The sequence below is a fragment of the Dermochelys coriacea genome, chromosome 3 (assembly GCF_009764565.3).
Source record: "Dermochelys coriacea isolate rDerCor1 chromosome 3, rDerCor1.pri.v4, whole genome shotgun sequence".
Lineage (NCBI taxonomy): Eukaryota > Metazoa > Chordata > Testudines > Dermochelyidae > Dermochelys > Dermochelys coriacea.
The window spans coordinates 5,583,847-5,610,176 of NC_050070.1; the positions used below are offsets into that span (position 1 = coordinate 5,583,847).

Genomic DNA, 26,330 nt, shown 5'->3' on the forward strand with positions numbered 1-26,330 from the left:
ACTGCCCCCCGTGAAACCATAAACATTGCTCGTGTTTAGCACTGGTGGCAAGAAGGGATTGTCACATAGAAGGTTTAGATAAGCAGAAATAAATATTAATTCCCTCAATGCAGGCAATTTACAGGCACACGAGCAGGATACTATTTCGTAGGATTGCTGGGATTTTACTCGCTTAGAAAGGTATGTGCAACTAGTAGAACTCAATCTCTAAAGTTCATAGCCCAGACCCCCAGCTAGCTACACCGACTGTGACTCCACCGATGCCAATGAAGACGTGCTGCCATGAAACCCACCCTGTCCATCTAGCCTAAAGTCTTCTCCCAGACAGTGGCCAGTCTAGATGCTTCAGAGGAAAGCACAATAAACCCTGCAACAGGCAGATGTGAAATAATTTGCCCCCGCGGCGGTCTCATCCCAACCCCGACTAGTTAGAGATTAGCTTAAAGCATGAAGCATGAGGTTTTATCTCCCTTCTGGGTGTTCTTGTTCGCTATATAAATGCCCAATACCAATCAAAAATCCAGACTAAAATACACAGTATGAGTAGAACACCAATAGTGGCTTGTTCTTCCTTGCCAGTAAAAGCACTTCACAAATATTGAGTGCTATACAAATAACGCTAACAGAACTGCGCTCGGAGACCTCCAGTGAGAGAGGGCTGATCTCCAGACCTTGGGTCTCTCCTCATTAAGTTTCCTGGGACAACAACATGAGGAGTGACAAGTTGGCATCAACAAAGGCAGCTGAATTAAGCTAGATCTTAGTTTGCAGCGTTTCTCAACATGCATCTTGCTGACCCACTCAGTTTGCTCATTGGGACAGTCCCCTCCCCAGCCCGCCTATGCATGAGTAGCAGTAGAGAAGATTGCTCTGAAGAGCTCATCGGTTCCCAACCTTCCTTGATTGGACCTGCCTCTACTTGCAGTGGATGACACCTCACCTGATGTCATCTCACTTCATGCCCCAAAGCTCTTGCTGCATCTTGCCCAGCTTCTCTGCCTTTCCCCCGCTCATCACCCGGCCCTCATCTCGTTTGTTTATTTCCTCTGCTTTTTCTGTTTTTGTCCTCTGGCATCCATCCTTGGTTTAACTCCATTTTTTCCTCCCCATTTTTCTTTGGTTCCTCCCCAAAGCTACTTTGCTCTCTCTTTTCCCCCAGCATTTTCCACCCACTCACCCACCCACCCACAGTCCCTGTGCCATTGCCCCATATTTCCTCCCTCTCTTCCCCTATAGCTGCAACAAACCCCTGCCTTGGTCATCAACATGGTTTGAGTCTAAACCCTTTCAAGCTAAAAGCATGAGCTTCTATTCCAGAGGCAGGCAAACTACGGCCCGCGGGCCACATCCGGCCTGCAGGACCCTCCTGCGGGGCCCCCGAGCTCCTGCCCGGGAGGCTAGCCCCCAGCTCCTCCTCTGCTGTCCCCCCACCCCGCAGCCTCAGCGCACCATGCTGACAGTGTCATGTATTAAACTGCTCCACGTAGGAATGTGCTACTGGTAGCAGTTACGGAGAGCAATTTATTGCACTACACTGGCGCAAAGCTCTGGGCAGCGCAGCTGTAGCGCCGCCAGACACTGGTGCTCTGTGCTGCGTGGTAAGGGGACAGGGAGCAGTGGGGGTTGGACAGAGGGCAGGGGAGTTCGGGGTGCTGGTCAAGAGGCAGGGGTGTGGATGGGGTTGGGGCAGTCAGAGGGTAGGGAACGGGGGGGTGTTGAATGGGGGCAGGGAACCGGGGGGGTTGGATGGGGCGGTGGGAGACGGGGTTCTGGGGGCGGTCAGGGGATAGTGGGGGTTGGATGGGGCAGGAATACCGGGGTGGGGGTGTCAGGGGGCGAGAAGCAAGGGGGGGCGGAGGCACAGCAAGGCACAGCCTCCCCTAACCGGCCCTCCATACAAATTTCCAAAACCCGATGCGGCCCTCAGGCCAAAAAGTTTGCTCGCCCCTGTTCTATTCCTTGAGTTAAAGTAGTAACTCCACCAGCTACTAGCTGTAGTAGACTCTTATCCACTCATGTGGACCAGCCATTAGAGGGGGACAAAGATCCACATTTTTCTAGTGCAAGTCACGCAGCCCTGGGGCAACTGCAGATTTACAAGTGCAAGGGAAATCAGAACCTGGGTGGATGTTCTCAACAAAGAGTATTACCTCCATGGCATGCAGTGAAAAGGCATACGCCAAGGACTTCATTCAGCAATTCACTCCCCACAGAGGTATTACTAATGCCACAGAAGGAAATGCACCCAACCGGAAACAGCGCAAGCAACTAATTACATAAGGTTAAGTAAATCGTTATTTACACAAAATGATGGGCAAGAGATGAAGCACCGGATCACTGGGCCCTGCACCAAAATGCTGGTGTGTAATCAGATCACCTCATCCAATAGGTGCCCACCAATACAAAAAAAGTCATCTGCTGTCCAGTCATACTGGTCAGGAGTTTGATTAGTCCCTTACTGTTGACAGCATGTATTACAGAATCAGCGACAGATGGAACAGAATACAACCCATTGAAATTAGAGAGGATGCACCTATTAGTTCATCTAGTCCTTCCTCTCTCCACCCTCCCTGCCAACGTAGGACTCTTCCCAATAATATATTCCTGACCATCCAAAGGTCCCAATGGCATGCTAATGGAAGTGTCTCTCAAAGAGGTGAGTCATTACAATTTCACTAATGCCTCAGTGCCAAAGGGATCCTGCACCAGTCTGATCGTCCATGCCAGCACTGGCTATTTCCTGAACAGAGGTCCAGTTAAAACGGCACTGGGTCATCCCACAGAGTATTGTGGTCAAATAGGAACCATCTAAAGAGACCACAAAATCTAATCAAGGAACCTCTAAGGAGACCATAAAACCAACCTTGTTTAAAGACTTCTGACCTTCTCTTATACCACAGGAAAGAGACTAGACTTTAGTTACTAGCTCCCCTCTTCTCTGCCCGCCCTGAGAAAAGATCTTACCACAAAGACAAACAGTAATATTTATGCATCCCCACCTGACCTCGGTTTTGCAACTTGCCTGTCAAAACCTCTCTCTATCAACCAACTTGAGTACAATGTTTAGACAAAGAGTCACCACTCATATTCAGCTCTATTCACTGAGTGATAGGGTGACCAAATAGCAACTGTGAAAAAATGAGACAGGGGTGGGGGGTAATAGGTGCCTATATAAGAAAAAGAGTCCCCAAAAACAAGACTGTCCCTTTAAAAACAAGATACCTGATCACCCTACTGAGTGATGATGTTTCCATAGTATTGCACAGGGCCTGCTCAGCAGAGAAAACAGGTACCCAGTAGCCTCAACGCACACGCCCGCTTACCCCCTTTTGTCTCTCCAAAGAAGCCGCATGCAGGAAAGCAAGGACAGGAACAATCTAAGCAAATACATTAAGGAACAAATTCCCAAGGAAGTTGTCCAACATCTTCACAAGAACACATTCAATCATTTCTGCAGAACATGAGCAACTTGATAGGTGTCACCAAAGAGAATTTTAAAAATACAAAGACCAATGTATTCACACACAAGATCACACACGCAGGAGATGAGATAGCCGGGGGGGGTGGGGAAGGGAGAGGGAGAGGAGGTGGCACCAGACTATGGAACCTCTTTCTTCTAGGTCACCCGTCCCAATCTGTTCCATATCAGTGGTAGCCAAATGTTACAATCTGATGAGATCTAGTGAAGAAGCATCCACATGGCAAGAAACATAGGAAAGAGTTGCCCCGATACTGTGCTTTACAGACAACAATGGACCCTCACAACACATCTCAAGGTCAGTATTACTAAGAGAGGAAGGATGAGCCAGTGGTTAGAGTGCCTACCTGGGAGACCAAGCCCTTGCTCTTCCACAGACTTCATGTGGGACCTTGGGTGAGTCACTCAGTCTCTCTGTGCCAGTACAAGGGGGACACTAGCACTGCCCTACCTCACAGAGGAGTTGAGAGGATAAATGCATTATAGACTGGGAGGTGATCAGACACTAAACTGACAGGGGCCATGTAAGTCAGATAGTTAGACAAAGACTATCCCTGTTTTACAGATGGAGAAAGTAAGGCACGGAGAGAAGTGATTCGGTGAAGGTCACCAAGAGCCAGTACCAGACCTGGGAGTGACACCCTGGAGCCCTGTCCCCCAGTCCCCTTCTCTAGCAACTAAACACCACCTCCTAGAACATCCCAACTGGCACTGATCGGCCCCCGTGTTGACAATCTCAGGCACACAAGACAGAATGCTGAATTCCTGATCCCACAGCATCTCTCAGTGTCCCGATCAGATTCCAATTCGGAGAACGACATTCCGTCTTCTCAAATTTCCCCCTCCAGTCTCCTCTGAATACAGTATTATCCTTCACTTCCTGTCCTTAACTGTTGCTGTGCACTAATGAACAGCCATCACAATGCCCCACACAGGCTGCTAGACTGATTCCTTCGGGGACCCTTCAGGATGAAAGATGTTATAGGAATGTAAGATTTTATTATGTAGGCGCAGCCAGTTTTCACCGTAAAAAGTGCCTTTATTTGATGGGTGTTTCTTAACCCACAGGAAATACCACAGCCCAGCTGATAATGTACTGAAGTAAGTCACCCAGCACTGCAAAATTATTCTTGAGGCAATCAATGGAGCAGCCAACCCACAACATTAAATCGTTTACATTTATCAAATGCCCAGCGCTCCAAGAGCTCTGTATCCTTATATACATATATATACACATATATACACACACACACACACACACACACACACACACACGCCCATTCAGGTGGCTCTATGGCCTCAAAGAAACAGTCCGGCCCACCAGGGACAGAATTCTCCCCACTCCAGCCACCTGGATCCAGCTTACCCCACCCCTTCCACAAAAGCCTTGGAGGCTAGACAGACCTTGCAGGGTGCTCTGATGGGCCACAAATCCAGGGTGGTGCCCCTTCCAGAGAGGAAGGCCCCACTGGACCACCAGCCCATCCCCCATTTAAAAGGGGATGCTAGAAGTCTGAGCACCCAATAGCAAACATTGAGGGATCCCATGAAGAGAGATGGCATCTCTCCAGAGCCAGGACTTACACCATTTACAGGTCAAAGCCAATGCCTTAAACTTCATCTGATAAATCACTTGGGAGTCAGCGCAGGCCACGGAGACGGAGCATCAAATACTCCCTGAGCCACATGCAGGCTGCACTCCGCACCAGCTGAAGTTTCCCACAGGTTCTCCCAGCACAGCCCCAAGGGCAAGTCATTTCAAAGAGTTTCCGTTCAGCACATTCACGTCAGAGGTGTTTATAGCCCAGCTGGTGTATAATAATCATGGGATATTATCAATGTTATGCCTTGTTTCTTTGTACACTACTACAGAGTCATGCTCTGTTTCTAAATGATTGGGAAGTGATAAAGGGATAATCTGGCCTTGTACCATATCCAGGTCCTCAGGATCTTGCTGTATCCCTCATGGCAGAGCAATTGATCATGGAGACAAGGTATTTCACTGGTGTGGTGCCGAGAAAGAAGAGCCTCTGTTGGGAATCATTCAGATCACTCCCATTTCCTTGGCTATGCTGAGCACGTGTTGTCTAGTGGCAGGAGCAGGGGGGATTTAACATTTGTGGATTCTAGTCCCATCTCTGCCACAGACACCTCACTGTGCCCCATGGTCAAGTCTCTTCACTTCTCAGTGCCTCTGCATCTCCATCTGTGCTGCAACAGGGGCATTGCAGGGCTCAAGTGAATAATATTTGCGAAATGCTTTGAGATCCTTGGACAAGAGGTGCTATTAGTATTATAGATCAGGTATTTTGCCTACCTAAAATTCCCTTTGCTAGATACACTATACTACAATTGTTTTCCAAGCAGCACTCTGTGTTATACAACTGCTGCAGTCCCCTTCCCCCCTCCCCTTCCCCCAGAGGTGGCTGTATGTCAGCAGCAGCTGAAGAAGTGACTGCTGTAAACATACTTTGTAAAGGGCTCAGAAAATTTGAAACACAAGTGATCAATATCCTTTACCTTAATTCCCCCTCCTTTTTAGAAACAGGCCACTAATGGGAACTAGCTTCTGGTCACACTGGAACGCATGAAGTCATATGCCACTCGCACCAGCCCTTGGCTCTGGCGTTCCAGGATTTCATAGAATCTCAGGGTTGGAAGGGACCTCAGGAGATCATCTAGTCCAACCCACTGCTCAAAGCAGGACCAATCCCCAACTAAATCATCCTAGCCAGGGCTTTGTCAAGCCTTAAAAACCTCCAAGGATGGAGATTCCACCACCTCCCTAGGTAACCCATTCCAGTGCTTCACCACCCTCCTAGTGAAAAAGTTTTTCCTAACATCTAACCTAAACCTCCCCCACAGCAACTTGAGACCATTACTCCTTGTTCTGTCATCTGCTACCACTGTGTCTAGATCCATCCTCTTTGGCACCCCCTTTCAGGTAGTTGAAAGCAGCTATCAAATCCCCCTCATTTTTCTCTTCCGCAGACTAAACAATCCCAGTTTGCTCAGCCTCTCCTCATAAGTCATGTGCTCCAGCCCCCTAATCATTTTTGTTGCCCTCCGCTTTTTCAAATTTTTCCACATCCTTCTTGTAGTGTGGGGCCCAAAACTGGACATAGTACTCCAGATGAGGCCTCACCAATGCCGAATAGAGGGGAACACTCACATCCTTCGATCTGCCGGCAATGCCACTACTTATAGAGCCCAATATGCCGTTAGCCTTCTTGGCAACAAGGGCACACTGTTGACTCATATCCAGCTTCTCATCCACCGTAACCCCTAGGTCCTTTTCTGTAGAACTGCTGCCAAGCCATTCGGTCCCTAGTCTGTAGCGGTGCATGAGATTCTTCCATCCTAAGTGCAGGACTCTGCACTTGTCCTTGCTGAACCTCGTCAGATTTCTTTTGGCCCAATCCTCTAATTTGTCTAGGTCAAATTTGTCTACGTCATGGGCCTGTTTTGTTTCCTGAAATGTGTTTGCTTGCTTTCTGAATGCATCGCCTCTGAGCAAATAAGGCACTGTGAATAACAGCGTCTGCCAAACCTACAGCCACTGCTACCTGCAATCCCAAGGGTAGCGGGACTCAAAAAGCTCTATCTGCTGCAGCTGTGTGAAACTGGCATGAATAGTGGTGAACGACAGTGTGGCTCTCTTGCCCTTTGGACTTTTTACACACTCTTCTGATGAGCCCCTTGGTGCCTTTCCCACCATTGATTTTTGTAATTCTCCTTACAATTGCTCGCTTCCTCTCTCCTGCTTCCTCCTTCAGATAGAGTTATCGATTTCTCTTTCTTTCCAATACAAAGTACCTTCAATCTGGCCTCTTAATAAATTCTTGTTTCCTATTCACATTGAAACTCATGTCTTATGATCTCTTAAAGCCTCCTAATAAATTCCCCTTGTCTCGGATCTCTGAGTTAATACCTTCTTTACATGATTTATCTCGTCTCCGCATTGACAATGTGCATCACTGACACCGTCTGAGTCTCTGAGCTAGCTAGAGCTGCGCCCACTCACACCAGCTAAAGAGCTGGCCCTTTGACTTCACTGGAGTTGCACCAGAGACAAGGCTAGCTCCCTAATACTGGCTCATCTGTTCACAAGCCCTTCCTCTACATGTGTCTAGAATCTCCAAGTCTCTTCCTGTAAATCATCCCATTAGTTTTGAATCTGGGTCCCCTTCATCCCCCACAGTCTCATCATACATTATCTCATCTCCATAAATGTGACTTCAGAGTATTTTTAGGTCTAATTCAGATTTCCCTCCCACCCCCCCATAAGCCCTGGGAGAAGAGCTAGTACAACCGAGCTGCAGCCTTGATTCACTGCAGCTATTCATTGTGGGGAAGGATGCTGAGCAGCAGATGCATCAAGGATCCCATTAATATTACCAAAAAGAAAAGGAGGACTTGTGGCACCTTAGAGACTAACAAATTTATTTGAGCATAAGCTTTCATGAGCTACAGCATGAAGTGAGCTGTAGCTCACGAAAGCTTACGCTCAAATAAATTTGTTAGTCTCTAAGGTGCCACAAGTCCTCCTTTTCTTTTTGCGAATACAGACTAACATGGCTGCTACTCTGAAACCCATTAATATTAACAGCATAATTACGTCCAATGCTTTTTCCATCACCTGACATGACCTTCCTTTTGGAAACACAAGATTTCAAGATGCCTTTAAAGAAAAGCAGCAGTCAGGACAAAATGTTTAAAGCTCCCCAAACCTGCTGACAGGAAGGAAAATAGCCTAGGTACAAACACTAAAGGGGGAAGAGGGAGGGGGAGGTTATTAATCAGGAAAAAACTTGGGAAGTTAACAAAATTTACAAGAATAATAGATTCTTTCCCTCCTCCCCAGGGACATCATGTACTTGCGACATCCCCATATGGATGGACACAGCCAACAGGTCCCACTGGAATTCAATCAGCTCATTTTTAAATTGCTTTTAAGAGCCAAGCAGACCCATTACTATGATTATTATTATTATTAATTATTCAGATTGTGGTAGGACCTAGAGGGCCCCCCAGTAGGGATCTGGGGTCCCCGTATATTAAGCACTGCACACAACAGCACAGACACAGACCAGGTCTTACACCGATTCAGCTCTGGTTCTACAGCATCGCTTTTAAGCAGAGACCCGTAGAGACAAGTTCCGCAGTGGAAAACCCACCATAGGTTGGGGGATAATTGCAGTAGAGCAAAGTGCCTGCAACTTTTTCTCCATAAGGGAGCCCCCAAAAATGAGCTGCCTAGATAAAGGGGTGCAGCCAGGTGCAGGACGCACTGGTAGAGCCCTTGCAAACCAGCTGCCTCTCCTGTGCAGCCCTGATCATCGTATGAAGTTGATTCTCCCTCCCTGAAGCAGGGTTGTGGCCGTCACAAGCAGCTGCCAATGCAAGAAAGTCCTGGCTCATATCCCTATAGAGGGATCACTTCACCCACCACCGCTGGTACGCAGCTACTGAGGGTGGAGAGCATATGGCAGGCAGAGCCAGGCACACAGCATGCTACAAACCATGGGGTGGCCGGGCAAACCCCTATGGTCCCAAGAAGTGCCATGGGATCTCCCCCATAAGAATCCTGCCTTATGAAAGACCCAGCCCCGTGAAACGCACGGAACTCAGTGGACCTGCCACAGAAAGACCAAGGGCGGAGTCGGCCGTGCCGGCGACCGAACACGCGGCTCCACAGACCTCCCTCTCCCACCCTTTGGCACGAGGCCTGGCCCCCTCTGACCTTCACTAGCAACCGCCTGCTCCCCCGGCCACCAGCACTGCTCCCCAACTCCTAACCCCTTCCCCTGGTACATGGCAGCCACCCCCTCCCGGAACGACTCTGGCTTCTGCCCCCCATCTCCCAGGCAGGCCCCAGGCCCAGCCCCTGTTCCCTCCACACTTCAGCTCCCTCTGCCTGCCCTGGCAGGGGAGGAGGCTGCTCTCCAGGGATCCGTCCGTCCTTCCCCTCCCCTCTTCCCCCTGGGATGGGCTTACCCAGCTGATGCCCCATGACTGGGGGCAGGGAGGGCGAGCCCTTGGCTGCACAGGGCCTGCTCCTGCCAGCAGCCCCTAGCAAGCGTAGCGGGTACTGCAGTCAGCGCTGGCGGCATGGAACAGCAGCCCCGCGATGCGGAGGTGGGTGCCGAGCAAACAGATGTGTCTGGAGAGAGCACCACTTCCCAAATCTGGGCTCCAGTCGCCCGTGTAACTCCGCTGCATGCTGCAGCCACTCAGAACTTCAGAGCAACAGGGGGGATAAACGCAAGAGCTTCCCGATCCAAAATCCCAGGCTCCTACCACTTGAGCTAGAGGGGAAATCTCCATTTGCAATATAGGGCTTATGTTCAGCACTCCCAATCCCATCTCATGGCCTCCATCACCCAAATCACTTCACATTCTTGACTGTGTTTATATCCTCACAACACCCCTGTGATGGGCGCTATAGCATAGAGGGCAGGTTTGAAAAGCTCCCTACCACCCTGCCCTGTCAACCGAATGTCTCACCACCCCTTGCCATTTGGTTTCAGACACCACGGTGCTGGGTGCAGGCTCCCAGCCCAAATAGAATAAAATTCCACACATAACCCTGGTATGCATTTCCCCCTCCTCCGCAATACATTTGCAGACCCCCTGTAAACAGGGTTTTTTCACTGAGGATTTGATGAGTTCTACGAGAATTACCCGCTCCCCATTGCACACTGATTTTTGTCATGTTTCCACAGAGCCAATGGGAGTCCAAAAATTCACAGCAGGTCTTAAAAAGCCTGGAAGACAAGAGTTACAATTCCACTCTCCCCTTGCTCTTCCTCCCTCCCGCTGGGAGAGACATGCTTGTACGCTGCCTGCACTGCCTGTAATGCACAGGCATCACACTGTGGGGACGGCAGAGTCTCTTTTATTCTTTCATCTCGGGGCATCCAAGCTTTCCCCACCAGGCGGGCTGCACTGGCATCTTGCCAGGATCCAGAGGGCTGAGCCTCATTTGCATAATCAGGCTTAGCCCTTATCTAGTGCTTGACTAGACACACTTCACGGACATTAACGAATTAATCCTCCCAAGCCCCCGTGAGATAAGTTAGTCTCTTCATTTTGTAGATGGGGAAACTGAGGAACCAAGTGGCAAAGTGACTTCCCCAAGGCCATAGGACAAGTCAGCGCCAGAGCTGGGATCAGAACTTAGGCATTATTAGCTCCCAGTTCTATGTTCAAACCACTAGAGCACCTCCATGTGCAGATGGCACAGGGGGCCTTCACTGAATATCCTCCTTGTTAATGATGGAAACAGCCATTAGCTATACTGTAAAAGTCCCTGGATTAGATTTTGCCTGGTCCAGCTTAACTTCAGACCTACAGGACAGAGATTTGTCCATCTTCATCATCATTAAAGCTCATTTTATAAATGAAGAGAAACTCCACAGACCTGCTAGATAGGATAAAAAATATATAAGGAATATAAACCACAGCTGTATGGCAAATACTTTCCTGCCTACTGAAAACTTCAGTTTATTGATGACAATTTAGCTGAAAACTAAATTTTTTGCCCCAAACCCAAAAAGTTTGATTCAGAAATGCCCACCCCAAGGCCTTATGGGAGACACAGTTCAGGTGCCTCAGGCCCCCATGCTTCTCTACAGAATGGACTCCTTGGCCAGGCTACATCTCCCATGATACGGTCCGCCTTCTAGTTGTGCTGCCATGGTGCATCATGGAAGATGTAATCCAGCTGGGTGACCCAAGCCAGAGGGGAAAAGGGAGGCCTGAGGCACCAAAACTACAACTCCCAAGAGGCATCCAGGCAGCATTTCCTATTGGAATTGCTGGGCCAAAAACTGAACATTTTGGCTTTGTTTTGTTTTGGTTTTTTTTTGCTTTTTTTTGTAAATTAAAGATCAAATTTTCTGCAGAAAGTAAGACTTTTTGCAAAAAAATTTTGTTTAGCCGAAAACCCGCTTTCCACTGGAAAAAAAAAACAGTTTTGATGGAAAATTTCAGGTGACCTCTAATATAAGCCCTAAAGCTTCAGGTCATGTACTGAGAGGGGCTAGGAAGAAACTTCCCCTAAGCACAATGGAAATTTCCACAGCAAAGTTTTCATTTTATTTATTTTATTTTGCCCCTTCCGCTGAAGCTGCTGGAAACAAGGCATGGGTCTAGGTCAACCCGCTGCTGTGATCCAGGCTGACAATTCCCATGCTCCTTTCATTACAATCAGTAACAAGACCAAGGTGTTACATTTTCTCCTTTCATGGATCAGCCCCCAGGGCTAGGGGCACTGGCAGGACCTGAGCTTCATGTAAGCCAAACTTCAGGCCTTTACAAAATAGTTAGAGAAATTTGCTTTGTTCGATTTGCTTTGTTAACAGAGGACCAGCAACAACCGAAACACAAGAGGCTGCACTGCGGGTTGGGGGATGGGCAGGGATACCAACCAGAAGCTTCTGCAAGAGGCAGAGAAATCTCTATGAAAGGAAGGAGCTCGGCAGCAGCATCCCACGCAACCTTTTGAGGTCGATAAAGAGCTAACTACGCAGCGTCTAGGCAGGCACACAAAGTCTCCCAGTCCCAAACCTGATTTACTTGTGGCGTCCATCTGCCCGGGCTGGATCGTGAAGCCGTGATCGAGGACTGTAAACCTCCAGCCCTTGGGCAGCAACACGAGACAGCAAGAACAGCCCATTTCCATCCAGTGTCACTCTGTACCAAGAGCCAAGGCAGTCAGCCGTCAGCCAGACCACAGTCACTTTCATCTCACTGTGCCCAGGCGAACAATGCCTGAGCAGGAAGTTGTGTGTCCCAGCAGGCGCCTCTGGGATGCAGCTGCCCGCGATTTGTCAAAGTGCTGCCCACCAAATGGTCTCAATGGTGTCTATTTAAAATCACCGTTTCCCAGTGAAAGAGGAAGGTCTTTTCTGGCTGCATTTCCTTCCTATGGACTGAATTCTCCGCTGGCAGAAATAGCTGGCATGTTAATGGAGCTGCACCTGTTCCAAGGACAGTGGTGAATTTAGCTCCATGCCTAGGCCAGGTGGGCTGTAGGATTCTCCAAGCTCTTTACACACTGGCTAGTCTCAAAAAGTTGCCTCAGGATTAGAAGATACCCCAAAGGTTGCATGAAAAGGGAGGTTTCCTTTCAGAGTTTCTTTCGGGCACCATTTCCATTAAGTATCCAATTCATTGTCAAGGGACTCCTGTACATTCAGGAGCTAGTCACCTCTCTTTTCGTTGTTTGGGATCTGTCTCTCCTTCCCATCCCTCACTTCAGCCGAGTTATGATCCCACAAGCGATTCTGTTCAGGCATGACAGAAAACCCCAAACTATTACTTGATAAGGTAGGGGGGGCAGGAGAAAGCGGAGAAGGGGCAGGAGGGTACTGGGGACTAAACTGCTGGTACTTTTCTCTCTGAGTCACTGCCATAACAATGACCAGGTACATCTCCATGGGAACATGACACCAGCACTCTCTGATTTGCACTAGCTGGCTGTTGGTTAGAAGATGTTGGGTTTGACCTAGAAAGTCCTACCTGACCTGAGAATATGGCACTAACGCTACTCCAGCTACACACCAATGGAAGTAAGATCAGAGTCTAGCCCAGCAGCAGTCACACCTACATGCATATCCATTATTGGCACATAATAAACCGGAAGCAAGGACTAAGGAAGGTACCTCCAGTCAGGTGGAATATTGTCCAGTACAACGTGGGGCTCTCACCACACGAATCCGCTGCAGAGAGAACCAAGCAACCAAATAAGGCCATTATTAGCCGCTACATCGATAGACCACGTCTGATGGGCTGACACGCACTTCTTGCAAAACAGAAGTGTCCCTGCCGAAGCTGAATTAGATTGCATGCCTGCTGCCTCCCCCCGGGAGCATCACAGGGGAGGAGAGGGGCATCTCGGGAGGCCAGCCCAGCGAGCAGCGTTTTAAATAAATAAGTAAAAGGTGAGCTTTTACTACGTGTCTGGAGCAGATGTGCCAAGTCACCAAATCAGCTTGGATGGCAGCAAAGCAGAAGGATCTGGGCTGTAACAACGCAGAACCCTCTTGAGGAAGCTGATTTATTCTGCTGGTGTTTCACACGGTCACTCGGAGGGGGCGTTTTGCCTGCTCTATGCTGAAGCCTAAAAACAGCAGAGGAACTGCAGGAGTGAAAATGAAATGCATTCCTCTGCAGTTTGGAGGAGTTGAATGTTGACACAAGGGAGGGACAGAGAGAGCTGGGAAGCAGCAGGCAAGCTTCCTGTACACAGCTGCTCTATCCTGACCCACAGTATCTGCCCCATCCTCCATATTGCAGTGCTGGATCCACTCATGAGCCTCTTATGGTGCATCTCAAACTGGACTTCTAGCTCAGATTGCCATTTTTGGTTGGATGTATTCCTGGACATTTTATCACATGAGATAATCTTTAATTAAAGAATAATCTTTAATTCCTGGAGACTCCAGGCCAATCCTGGAGGACTGGCAACCCTACATCTAACCCTACCCTGCTATTCCAGTCCTCCCCCTTCCTGCTGCTCCCAAAACACACAGCTCTGCTGATGCACCACAATCCTGACCGGCAGCTCTCCTTGCTATGCCATCCTGATCCTGTCCAAGTAAACTACACTGTGGTTACTGAGATGCATAATGATCATGGGAGAAGATCCCCAGTCTTTTTTTCCACATTTGTCTGAGAAGTCCAAGTTTGCTTTGGGGGACCATAATTCAAAACACCCACGTAGCACAAGCCCTTAGGTCACAAAGCCCTAAAAGTCTTGTCTTTAGTTCCCTGCCCATGTCCCCTGAAGCACTTCAAGATGGGGAATTCTACCAATGCAGCATCTCTTACTCCTTGCCCCAGGATACACCTCCCACAGCTCACAGGACGCACCAGCAGGTTACATGGTATATGCAAACCCGGGAGAGAGGGAGTAGCACAAATACTTGCACATGCATAGCGCTTTGCAGCGGAGGATCCTAAAGTCTTTAAAGGGGTACATGAAGAGTTATCCCCTTTTTACCGGGGGAAATGAGGCACAGAGACACACGATTCGGGTCAATCCATAAACGTGAGCACTAGATGTCCTACCTCCCATGAAAGCTGTTCAAAACAGTATCCTGCTACTAGGCTGCAATCAGTCAATGAGATGACATAACTAGGACAAACTCTATGTAACCGGATATCCTGCAGGAAGGGCTTCGGTGGTGGGTGGGGCTTCTACGGATTTGTGTCTCAGGCCGTGTAGTTTCAGTTAAACTCAGGTTTTTTTTTCCACTCAAAAGACTTTAAGGCCAGAAGGGACCATCATGAGCATCCGGTCTGACCTCCTGCACATTGCGGGCCAGAGAATCTCACCCACCCACTCCTGTAATAGACCCCCAATCTCTGGCTGAATTACTGAAGTCCTTCAATCATGGTTTAAAGACTTCAAGTTACAGAGAATCCACCATTTACACTAGTTTAAACCTGCAAGTGACTCCCCACGACCATTGCTGTAAAACACAGGAGATTCCGTCCACGTTTGTGCCTGGGGCAAGGTTAGGTAAGAAGAAACTTCTGCTTTGTTGTTTTAGTGCCAAGAACATTGATCTGAGAGGATGATTATGGTCATTTAGCCCCAAAACACACTGCTCAGGATTACAGCCTTTAGTTAGCTGCTTTGGTGTCTGCATGAGCTATTTCTTTATTTGAAACCTGTTAAATACATTTCCTGTTTCTAAAATCGATCTCCATGCTTTGTGGCTTGCTGCAGTTCCATTTGGTGACAAACCAACTCTGCTGTTGACGAAGGACAAGCCCCAGGGCTCCACTTCAGGAGAAAACTACTTCCTTTCTAGAGCAAAGAAAGAAACTGGCCAATCTGAACAACAGATACTGCGATACTGACGCAGACACACCAGCCTCCAGCATGTGGCGAATGCGGCTTCACACGAAAGGGCGATTGCTCCACCCCCAACTCAGACAGCTCCACCAGCACTCCAGCCACTTCAAATCTGCCCTCCTCGGGGACCTGGTGTAAATCAGCAGGGCTGCAGAGAAGTCCATGGTGGAGTACGGCAATTTAGCCCAGCTGGGGAGCCGGTCCTATTACTTCATTCACAACAGCCCACTACAAGAGTTTAACAGCTTCCTACACCAAGCACAGAGTCACCTCACAGAAGTTTATCTGGGCACATACAGTGAGCATCCGAACAGTTTACTGGTTCTAGACGTCACTATGCCCTGGATCTGGAGCAGGTTGCATCTGCTGAGGAACATTTTTAGCTTTCAAAATGCAGTTTGTGCCGGCCAAAGGCGTTGCCTTAATACCTCTGGAGACACAGAAGCCTTCTGACTATTCATAGAACAGATGCAACAGGGCATGATTCCACCCCTCGTCCACTCCTCCACCTGCACCACCAGGAAGCGTTGTCTTCCACAAGGCATTCGCACGGATATCAGAGAAATGCAGGTTCTAGGATGGCTATGGAACGGATTCAATAGCCAGTGTTAAGTGAGTCCTGAGGAGCCCCAGCCTGAACCCAATGCTAATCCCGGTTTTCCAGTAAGGGGTTGACGGTTGCAGTGGAAAAGACCCCTGCCCAAGTGATACGTAGTGAGAAGCTGGGAAAGAGGACAAAGCCTTTGGAAGATGATATTAAAAGAAGAGCTCTGAAGCCCTCTGAACTTCACACATGGCAAGTTTGCGTGTGTGTGTGTGTGTGGAGCTGAATCTTGCACCTGTTAGTTTAGAGACTGGGCAAAAGTCCAAAACCAGCAGGGACCTGTTTTCCGGATCCAGCCTGGCTGCAACCCATGTTAGCAGGAAGCTCACCAGGACAGCGGATCTCCCAAGATTTATCTGAGACAGCAGAAATCCCACAAGTGATGAGACACAGATTTCGGCTACATGGGGCTAAACCCTAGGGAGAACAGCGTCCACAATTTCAGTGTCCCTTAACACAAACCCCTAGGCCTGACTAAGCCTCAAACTCCCAAGCTCCAGCTTTGAACTAAATCGGGATTCAGCTCTGAACACGGGATATTCAGCACCGCATGGCTCTGATGTACTCGAAGAGGCATGAACGCAATGAGATTCATCACCGGCCAATGGAAAGTGGCTCACGAAGGAAGGAATAAATCAAATGCAAATACACAATGGGGCCAGGGGAGGACAGCGACAGGGCCTTGGCCAGGTGGAAAAACAAGCAAAGCCAATTACACTGCTCCAGCCGGCCCCAAGTGGGCCTCAGCGCTGAGTTCTGCTCTGGAAGCCGCGCAGACAAATCAGAGAACAACCAACCATCAATGGCAACAGCACCAGGGCTGGGAAGCAAGTCCTCAGAGGAGAAGGTAACGGGATGGGGCATGTTCGCCGGAGAGAAAACATGATGGAGGAGGCACGGGAACAGCCCGCAAAGATGCGAGCAAGGATGTTCTGACATGGGCAGGGACCAATTAGTGTCACTCGATGGCAAGGGCAGAACAGGAAGTGACAAGCCTTTCTCCAGAGGGGAAAGCAGTATACCAGGCAGAAGAGCGTGTTCCTCAGCCGCTAGCTGCCCCGGGAGGGACGTGGAAGGATCCCATCAGGCCTGACCTAGGGCCCATATATTGAGGATGGTTTAGAGAGAGTGAAATAAACCCAGCTCAGATGCAGGGGAACGGACTGGAGACCTACTGCCAGGCCCATCCAGGCAGTGACGCTGACCCAAACATGTAGTGCATGATCACTTCCACCTGCAGAACACACCTGGAAGTTATGGTGGAGAGGCAGAGGCCGCTTGCAGAGTTCCTGGGACACTGACAAACTACGGGGCCACAGAGAGGGCAGGAAGCCCATCCCTCTGACTGCACATGTCCGAGGGCCTCAGGAAAACGCTCTGGATAATGGGGTATCTATGCAAAGAGCCAGGGCATCTGCTATTCACCATCCTTCATAGCTCCCAATATCCACACTGGCACTGCCTCCATGCCCATACCCTCTGTCCCTGAGGATGGCAGAGAGAGTGGACTGCACGAATCAACAGTGACAGCGTCCCCATTAACTCCCACTCAAACTCCCTGGGATGCCTCATAAAGCTGCTCTACCCTGGCCATGCTCCCCCTCCAGCTGGCACTCTAGAGAACCCTCACCACATGGCATTCATACAGAGGGGCTTCCAAAGCCTTGGAGAATGGGGAATGCCACTGCCTTGGTCCCACTCTTCTCAGAGACTGCTTTGGAGCTACTACTCCTTTCACCTCCTTGGGGCCATGCCGTAGCGACGGGTCTGTCAGACTGTAAGACCACAATGGATCATCTAGTCTGACCTCTGTACATCACAAGCCAGCAGCACCACCCAGCACCCATACACTAAACCCAACAAATAGAACTAGACCAAAATAACACAGGAGACTTAACTATTGTATGCCACAGCAGAGACCCCCTTAGCATTTCTGGCACACACATGATGAGGGTGTCTAGGTCTCTAAGGTGCCACAAGTACTCCTTTTCTTTTTTAGGCACTGTAATATGGGCTATAATCGTGCGGTGGAACTGTGTGCAAAACTCCCATGGACTCTGCGTGCAGAACAGATGCTTGGGGACCAGATGCTAAAATTGTGCAAATCAGCATCACTCCATTGAATTCTTTGGAGGGAGGCCAGTTTATACCAACTTGGGGCTGTCCCTCAGCATGAAGAACATGAAAAGAGATTATATTATTTTCACTCTGGAGAACCCGAAAATCAATGTGGCCACCAAACATCCAGCCAAGAAGGGGACGCAAATCAATTCTAACTGTGATGGCGGTTGTGATGGGCTCCATGTCTCCTGAGAACTGTACTCAGACCCACAAGCCATTTCACCGGATGGCCACCAGACAGCCCTCAGATGGATCATCAGTGCTTTGACATAGTGCCCATTTGCATTAGTCTCTCTCCTCCCCAATTTCGATAGCATCCGCGTCCAACCACCACATGGAGTAGCATTAGGTAAACTCCATACATAAAATGAGGGCACTCGAATTAGAAATAAATGCGTAAAACATTCATGAAACCACATATTCCATGAAGGTCATTCCCCTAATGCTTGCCATAAATGCCATACCTAAACCAGGTTGAATTAGAGCCTTCTTCTAAATCTGCTTAGCAGAATCTAGTTTACGTGTCTGATGAGGGTCTTAGGAAAAAACTAAGCTCCCGCTACACTGGTTTCTTTCTTTTCTACTGACTTGCTTAGCAGTTTAGCTCCCTGGCTTGGTGGAGAAAGAGTGATGTCTTTCCAATGGGTGCCTTCTGCTAACCAATTCATTGAGCATTAGAATCAGCTGAGGAGACGACCATCTATCTATCCTAGCATAGGATGAAAGATAGAGGCAATGATCTTCAAGCCATTTAAAGATTCATAGATACTAAGGTCAGAAGGGACCATTCTGATCATCTAGTCCGACCTCCTGCACAGCTCAGGCCACAGAATCTCACCCACCCACTCCTATGAAAAACCTCACCCATGTCTGAGCTATTGAAGTCCTTAAATCATGGTTCAAAGACTTCAAGGAGCAGAGAAGCCTCCCTCAAGTCAACCATGCCCCATGCTACAGAGGAAGGCGAAAAACCTCCAGGGCCTCTCCAATCTGCCCTGGAGGAAAATTCCTTCCCGACCCCAAATATGGCAATCAGCTAAACCCTGAGCATATGGGCAAGATTCACCAGCCAGATACCCAGGAAAGAATTTTCTATAGTAACTCAGATCCCATCCATCTAATATCCCATCTCAGGGGATTTGGCCTATTTACCCTGAATATTTAAAGAACAGAGGGCGGAGAATTGATCCCAGAACAACAGTGCAGCAGGGAAAAAAAAAAAAACACTGACAAGCATTTGGCAGGCTCTATCAGCGAGATGGTAGATTTTAGCAGCAGTTGGATCAGCCCCACAGCTGGTGATCAGAGAAACATTCTGCAAATGCCTTTGTGGACTTGCCTCCTTGCCTTTCCCCGGTGTAAGTGTGTGTTCCCTCAAGAAGAGCAACAAGGTAAAATATAAACGGGGCGTTTGGAGCATCTTTCTCTGGGGTTTTATTTAGTAGCTTGTAAGAGGGGACGCCACCAATTTAAGAACTGTAGAAATTAAGACTGTGACAGAACAGTATCTTCTCCATTCACCCCAGGGACAGGATTCCTTCCCTTCCTCCCAGCACAAAGAGACAATGGACTCAGCTTCTGTAAATAGTTACAGCTCCATCAAGGTCAGCGGAGCGGTGCCAATTTATCCCCAGCTGAGGATCTGTCCAGACATCTTGAGTCAAGTTTAAAAGAGCCAGGAGGATTGCAACAACAACACAGCTAGAAGTCTCTGTAAATGAAAAGCCTAATCCCAAAATGGGCTGAGCACCTGCAACTTGAGTGCTGAATGCCATTCAGGATACGACCCTAAGAAAAGACTGTATCCATACTGGGGGGTGGGACTGAGAATTTAGCCTGGCACGAGCTATAAGAAAATGTTCCCAACAGTAAAGTGCAGAGGAGATGCTTCCTCTTCAAACTGGGTCAGATCCAAAGCTGGCTAAAGCCAGTGGCAAGGCTCCTGTTGACTTCAATGGACTTGGAATCAAGCCCCGCTCTTTGCGTCTTCAGAGAGAAGAGGAATTAAAAACACACCCCACAGAGATGAAGGGGCTTGGCTGCCGTACCAGACGGTGACATTGCCCGGAAGCTCAGCATGGTTCTATCATACGATTGTTTGTCCAAGGCCCTTTTCCTGACTGTGCCTTTGAATAGCCATGTAAGTAGCAGCCATGGTTAGTAGCACAAGTCACGTACACCGTGCGTCAAGGGAGCGGGATTTCTAAAGTGCAGAAAAACCTTCTTTCATTTCGCCATCAAGAACAAGATCAGCTCATCACATACCAGCAGGTCCGCTGGGGGAGCTGCTGAAAAGGATTTGCTAAACCGGGTTGTTTTGTTCTCTACTTTGGGGGTTCTCCTTCCATTAATCATGGAGCAGAGATGTCTCAGGATACTGCCTCACACAACAAATCTTCTCTTAGCCCAAATGGGGAATTCCAGCAATCGGCAGCATGTGCCTTGGGCGGGCATCACCCCAGCACTCTATTCTCACCTGATACCCCACAGAGGTGCCCAGCAAGCTACAGCTGGGGTTAGCTGGATTGGACAGCACCAAGGTAAGGTTGGGGATGGGTTGTCCAGGCCTGTGTAATTATGGTCTGTTCAGTTGCACTGTGCTGGTTGAGATTGGTTTGGGTGGCACTGGGGGTGTTTGAGGTCACATTGGTTGCCCAGCGATCTGTGTGAGGTTACATTGGGTTGGATTCCAGAGCCTCATATAGACTTGTGAGGGGTAGGAGAATTGGATCCGTTTGGGTTGGGATTGGGACTGGAAGGCAGTGGATTAGGTGTCATTGGTTCACACCGGGTTGAACTTGGCTAGGTTCAAGTGCGTTGTCATGGGAAAGGTATGCATAGAGCGGAATCAGAATACACTGGTTGGGACTGGGTTGAACGGGGCTGGGTCGGTTCTGGCTAGGATGGAGAGGAACAGACAGTGAATTGGGTTACATACCCAGTACCAGTCCTGTGTACAGTAGACCAGTTTTCTGCCCTCCTATGCCCCTCACCCATGCCCTCCCAAATAATTCTGACACCATAACTTGGGATTTCTCCAAGGGACGATCTGTTTCCAATATCAAACAGGTGTCCTTGTTTGGCTTTGGAGTTTGCTGTCCAATAGGGATGCTTTCCCTGGTGTGCCCTTGTGCGTTTCCCCTGGTTCCCCTCATGGGAGACAGGAGATTTTTCTCTCCAAATGTAGAGAGGCTGTGGCTCCAAGGTGCAAAGGACATTCAGAGGGGTTAATCCTCCCATCCTGTATGGACACTAGAATCTGGGCTCTCTTGGGGCACCAGGAATTCCATTAATAATAATAAACAATAATATCTACCCTTATATCATGCTTTTCATCTTCCCAGGGCATTGCAAACATTAAAGAATCCTCTGAACAGCCCATGCAGGGAGATAAAGATCTGGATTCTGCCATTCTTCCTGGTTCAAGGACTCCAGGATGGAGCCTGCAAGATTATCCCCATTTTACAGCTGGGAAACTGAGGCAGAGAGATTAAATGACTTGCCCCTGGCTACAGAGCAAGTCACTGTCAGAGATGGGATTAGACTGGAGGAACTTCTACCTAGTTCACCACTCAGAAGATTGATCCCATCTCTATGCAATAGTCCAAGTGGCCTAGTGGATACAACATGAGATTGGGAACCAGGAGACCTGGGTTTTAAGCCTAGCTCTGCCAGTAGCCTGCTGGGTGACCTCAGGCACGCTGCTCTGTGCCTCAGTTTCCCCAACTGTAAAACGGGGATAGTGAACATTATCTTTTTGCACAGTACTTTGAGATCAACCGATGAGAATGTCTACATAAGAGCTGGGTGTTATTACCTCAATATCTAGCATCCCGTTCAATGAAATAGCTCATTTACAGTCTAGGTGCTGGATGCACAATACTCATTACATCATGAATGGCTTTTTAATAGGATAAAATCACTGCAATGCACAAGGGGAGGGGGCAGAGGAGAAGAGATGGCATATTCAGAACACCGCTGGCACAACATAATTAAAGGCAATCCACTGCCACTAATTAACCATTCTTGACCTTTCAAGATAGTGAGGAACAAGGAATAAAAAAAAGTGATTTTTAAAATCCAGGCTAAGCTTCACTAATCTGATGGTGTCCTTCATTAAGAACAGGCTTTGGAAAGTGGGAAATAATGCCAGATTTTTAAAATTAACAAATAATCAGTTATAGAAAAAATCCTATGGGATTTCATAGAATATTATATCCCCATGGAGCTCTGTAAAGGTGGATCAAAAAGTCCTATGAGAGAGAAAGTTCCCTAGATATTCAGATAGGTATTTGATAAATAGGACAGACAGACAATAAATTTAGTGAACCAGATCTTCAACTGCTACTGTACATTGACTTCCAAAGAGCTACATCAATTTATACGAGTTGAGGATCTAGCCTTATAAATATGTAAAGTAACATTATAGAGAATCTTATTAAGTTTCTATAGCACCCAATTAGTGTCATCCCAATGAAGTTCTAGAGGACTTTAGTATGATGTGTTACCACTTATGGAAGTTTCAGAGCTACTTCTATAAATGGAATCTGGATTGAATCTGGTATAATGCACTTAAAGTGCATTATACCAGATTCAAAAGAAACAGTTTCCCTTAAAAGAAGCAGCTCTGAAACTTCCATAAGGGGGGATACTTTCTATATTATTTCCACCGATATCTTGATTCAAGGGTGAGGACATACCATATGTTCCTCTGTTTCATGCTCCAGCATTTCACTCCCTATGTTCTACTCCACTGACTCATTCCATCTGCGTGATGCTTGGCAAGTCACTGCGTTATGATTGCTTATTGTGCCTTGAGTGCAGACAGCGTGCTTGGAGCTGCACCCAACACAAAATGCAGACCTGACCACCTCCAATCCAAAAGGTGAAATGGAGAAGACGGGAAGCCCAGTGAAGGATGGATTTAAGTTGCTATATTTGTTGGTGTCAGTCACTCCTCGCGGACATTGCAGAAGATGCAAGTCTATAGAACGTGGTGGGGGTGGGGACAAGCCTAGTGGGACTGTATAGAATAGACAGAGAGGGTAGAGAGAAGAGACAGATGGTACAGTCAGGCTGACTCAGCAGGTTAAAAATTAATTGATCCTTCAAAACCTCGAGTTCTGCACAACTCACCTCAGCCTATTTCTGATTTAAACACACACACACACACACACACACACACACACCACTACCTTCTTGGCTTCCCGTCTATGAAGTGGAGATAATCGTGACCTTCCTCTCTGGGGAAGCTGCAAAGCTTGATTTATTAACATTTCTATCTGCAAACATAAGGCACTATAGAAAAGCAAAGTCCTGCCTGGAGGGAATAATTGGCTCCACCACGGAAGTGGAAGAACTGCTGAGAACTTAAATTAGCCATTGGTCAGGGGACTGTGGCGATGCCAAGAATTGCAAGCCAAGGGGTGGGTGGGGGCCATAATATTTTACAGCCAAGCTGTAAACCGCTGCAAATGTGCTTTCCAGAGGAGATGTTGACACCACATTAACTACAGCAGCAGGGGCGCCTGGCTGAAACTGCTGTGCCCCTACCAACTTTGAGATACCAGGATGCTTTTATCCACTTAAATCAAGTCACTTTAAGCCAGTTGGGTGCAAAGGAAGCCCTGAGGAGAGGAGAGGAGTGATGCACTTGGCTCCAGAGCAGAGCGGTTGCTGGTATATCCCTGACTATGGAGTCCCCTTACCACCTAGTTAAACAAGATGCAGCTGGGAGAGAAAGATTGCTGGGGGAATCCATCCGAAAGAGCCTTTTGTCTGGAACCACCATGGAGAGATGGGGGGGGGAGGGATGGTTCCAGAATATTTGATAAGTCTGTGGCTCATGCAGGGTCTGCTCTGGGGCCACTATCCCTCCATTCAGACAACTGGGGGTGGGGGGGTATATCCACCATCACAATCCCCCCTTCCTCCCAATTGCATTAGAGATGGGACATGCCAGCACATCTGGCTTTGCAACGCTTGCCAGGGGAGGTGGGGGTGTCACAATTCACACCTGTATCCTGAGCTGAACATTGTAACTGGCTCCTGTATCTATAAACGAGCTGGAGCCAAGCCCCAGGATTCCGAACACACCCAAACTTGGGGTTGACATTCAAAATCCAGATGTGAATTCTGCAACACAGGCCCCACCTGTCACTTCCATGTGCCATTCGTGGGCGATGAGTTACAGCGACATACTCACAGCCAACAAGTCTCGTCCAGGACAGACTGAAACATCCAAAAGCTTTCCCCTGCTATCTATTGTCTTCTCTGCAGGGTCACCCTGGGATACTGCCAGAGCAAAACTTGCATGCAAGTAGGTTTGATACGCACAGGAAAGTTCACAGTCTGCCATGTGGTAGATGTACCTCTGCACTGGTGTCAGTCACTCAGAACAGCAGCTGGCAGATATCGGATATGCCCCCAAAGACACAGTGAAGTCCTTGCTACTCTGAGCTTCCAGGAATCAGTTCCTGCTGCTTTTTACATAAGCAGAATCCCTGTGAGGGTTTTTTTTTAAATCCAGATTAGAGACACTTTTGTTAGACACCATAGATAATCAGTTTGGGTTGTTCTCTGTGAAGTGCTCCAACCCTATAATAGAAACGTGACAATTAACAGCACTTGGCTTTCATCGGCTGCTTTATACTCATGGATCTGAAAGCACTTCACAGAGAGAAGCCAGTATCCTCACTGTTTCCATTTTACAGATGGAGAAAGTGAGGCACATATAGGGGAAGTGACTTGCCCAAGGTCACAAGACAGAACGGAGGACAGAACCCAGCTCTATTGACTCCAAATCCACTGCGCTATCCCCGAGGCCACATATCCTCTTCAGCCAACCCCAGAGTGCTCCCCAAACCACGGCCAGCTTTTGCAAACCCAGGTGTCAGAACATCAGCACCCTGACTTTCAGAGATGCTGATTGTGCTCAGCTCCCACGGATGTCAATGGGGGCCAAGGGTGCTCAGCGCCCTGCAGGATCAAACACAAGGAGCACCTGTCAGGATAGCAGGCATTGCTGCAAACCCTGGGGCTACAGCATCCAGCCAAGATGCTGAAAAAGACAGAGGTCCGTTGTAGCTGGCTTTGAAAGCATCCTTATTTGCTCTGAGCCCCAGAAGCCTTCGGTATAAGGGGGTTTTGCTCATTAGCCTTAACTTGTTATTAGCATTTCAGCTTCACCGTTCAAAAGAGAAATGCACTTTCTATTGAGCCGCCCGTGTGGGGAAGGAAAGAGGTTATTGGGGACTGTTTAACAGTGGCACCAGCTGCACAGACAAAGAGCTGAATTATATGGTATATCACATACCATACAGTAACGGTATCTACACTTGATACATGGCTCATAACTTGGCTTTCTACATAATAACCCCCCTTGGCTTTGTGTTGTGAGAACTCTAGCTGAATTGCTCCCAACATTAAACAGGTTTTTCATTTGCTAGGCATTGATCCTTGTCTGATCTGCAATATAAAGTCTGCACGGGAGACCTGTTATAATCATTGTGCAGACTGATTCCCACCCCCACCCCCCCGGGCAAGCTGAACTGTGGGAAAGTGGATAAAAGTTTATAAAGTGTCACAAGAAGAAGAAATGTGGATGGGGAAAAAGTGAAAAAGGGAGAGACAGACTGAATTAGTCCAAACAAAACGGCCTCCGGATAGAAGTCAAGGACCGTGTTAAGATCATGCCTGGAGAACAAAAGTGTGGGACTGTGAATCAGCAAACCCAAGTTATGATGTCAGAAATTAGACCTAACTGGCGGACAAAATAACAAAATTCTGCCCACCACTCCCTTTCCGAGTTCTTAAAGAAAAGTGCTGGTGGGGTGGAACTAGCAGAAGTAGCAGCTGTCTGCCAACAACCCCTGAAGCAAGCTTTACAATCCTGACTGCACCCCACTATCTCCCAGGCCCCCAGGATCCATTGGGACATCGCTGGGCCATCTTCCTCCTAAGCCCGAAAGGTGTCCTGACCACGCCAGGCCAGGCCAGAGAGACCCAGCTTCCACCACCACCTCCCGCTAAATCCCAAATACCGTCTTGGATGTGAGTCTTTGTTGTTCTCCCTAACCCAACAATGTATCCTTTTTCTTCTCTACCACAGGCTCCGACTTTCTAATGTGCTGGGGGGCTGGGGGGGAGTGCTTGACCCCCAGCTCTGCCCCAGTACCCGCCCCCACTCCACCCCTTCCCCCAAGGAAGGCACCCACCCCACCTCCCAGCAAACTGTGCCCTCGCTCCTCCCCGTCCCG

The 26,330-nt window shown here is 48.4% G+C and overlaps 1 protein-coding gene across 10 annotated transcripts in view; it reads right to left on the reverse strand.

Moving 5' to 3' along the window:
* The window catches only part of EFR3B (EFR3 homolog B), a 169,036-nt gene that overhangs the window by 96,030 nt on the left and 46,676 nt on the right, over window positions 1–26,330 (reverse strand). The window contains exon 1 of one of the 10 annotated variants that reach the window (XM_043510038.1): window positions 12,050–12,123. The exons of 8 other annotated variants lie outside the window; for them this stretch is intronic. In XM_043510038.1, the coding sequence (XP_043365973.1) occupies window positions 12,050–12,071 (22 nt within the window). In that variant the 5' untranslated portion in view covers window positions 12,072–12,123. Of the gene's footprint in view, window positions 1–12,049; window positions 12,124–26,330 lie in introns of those variants that run through there. One more of the 10 variants, XM_043510037.1, reaches the window with a different exon arrangement.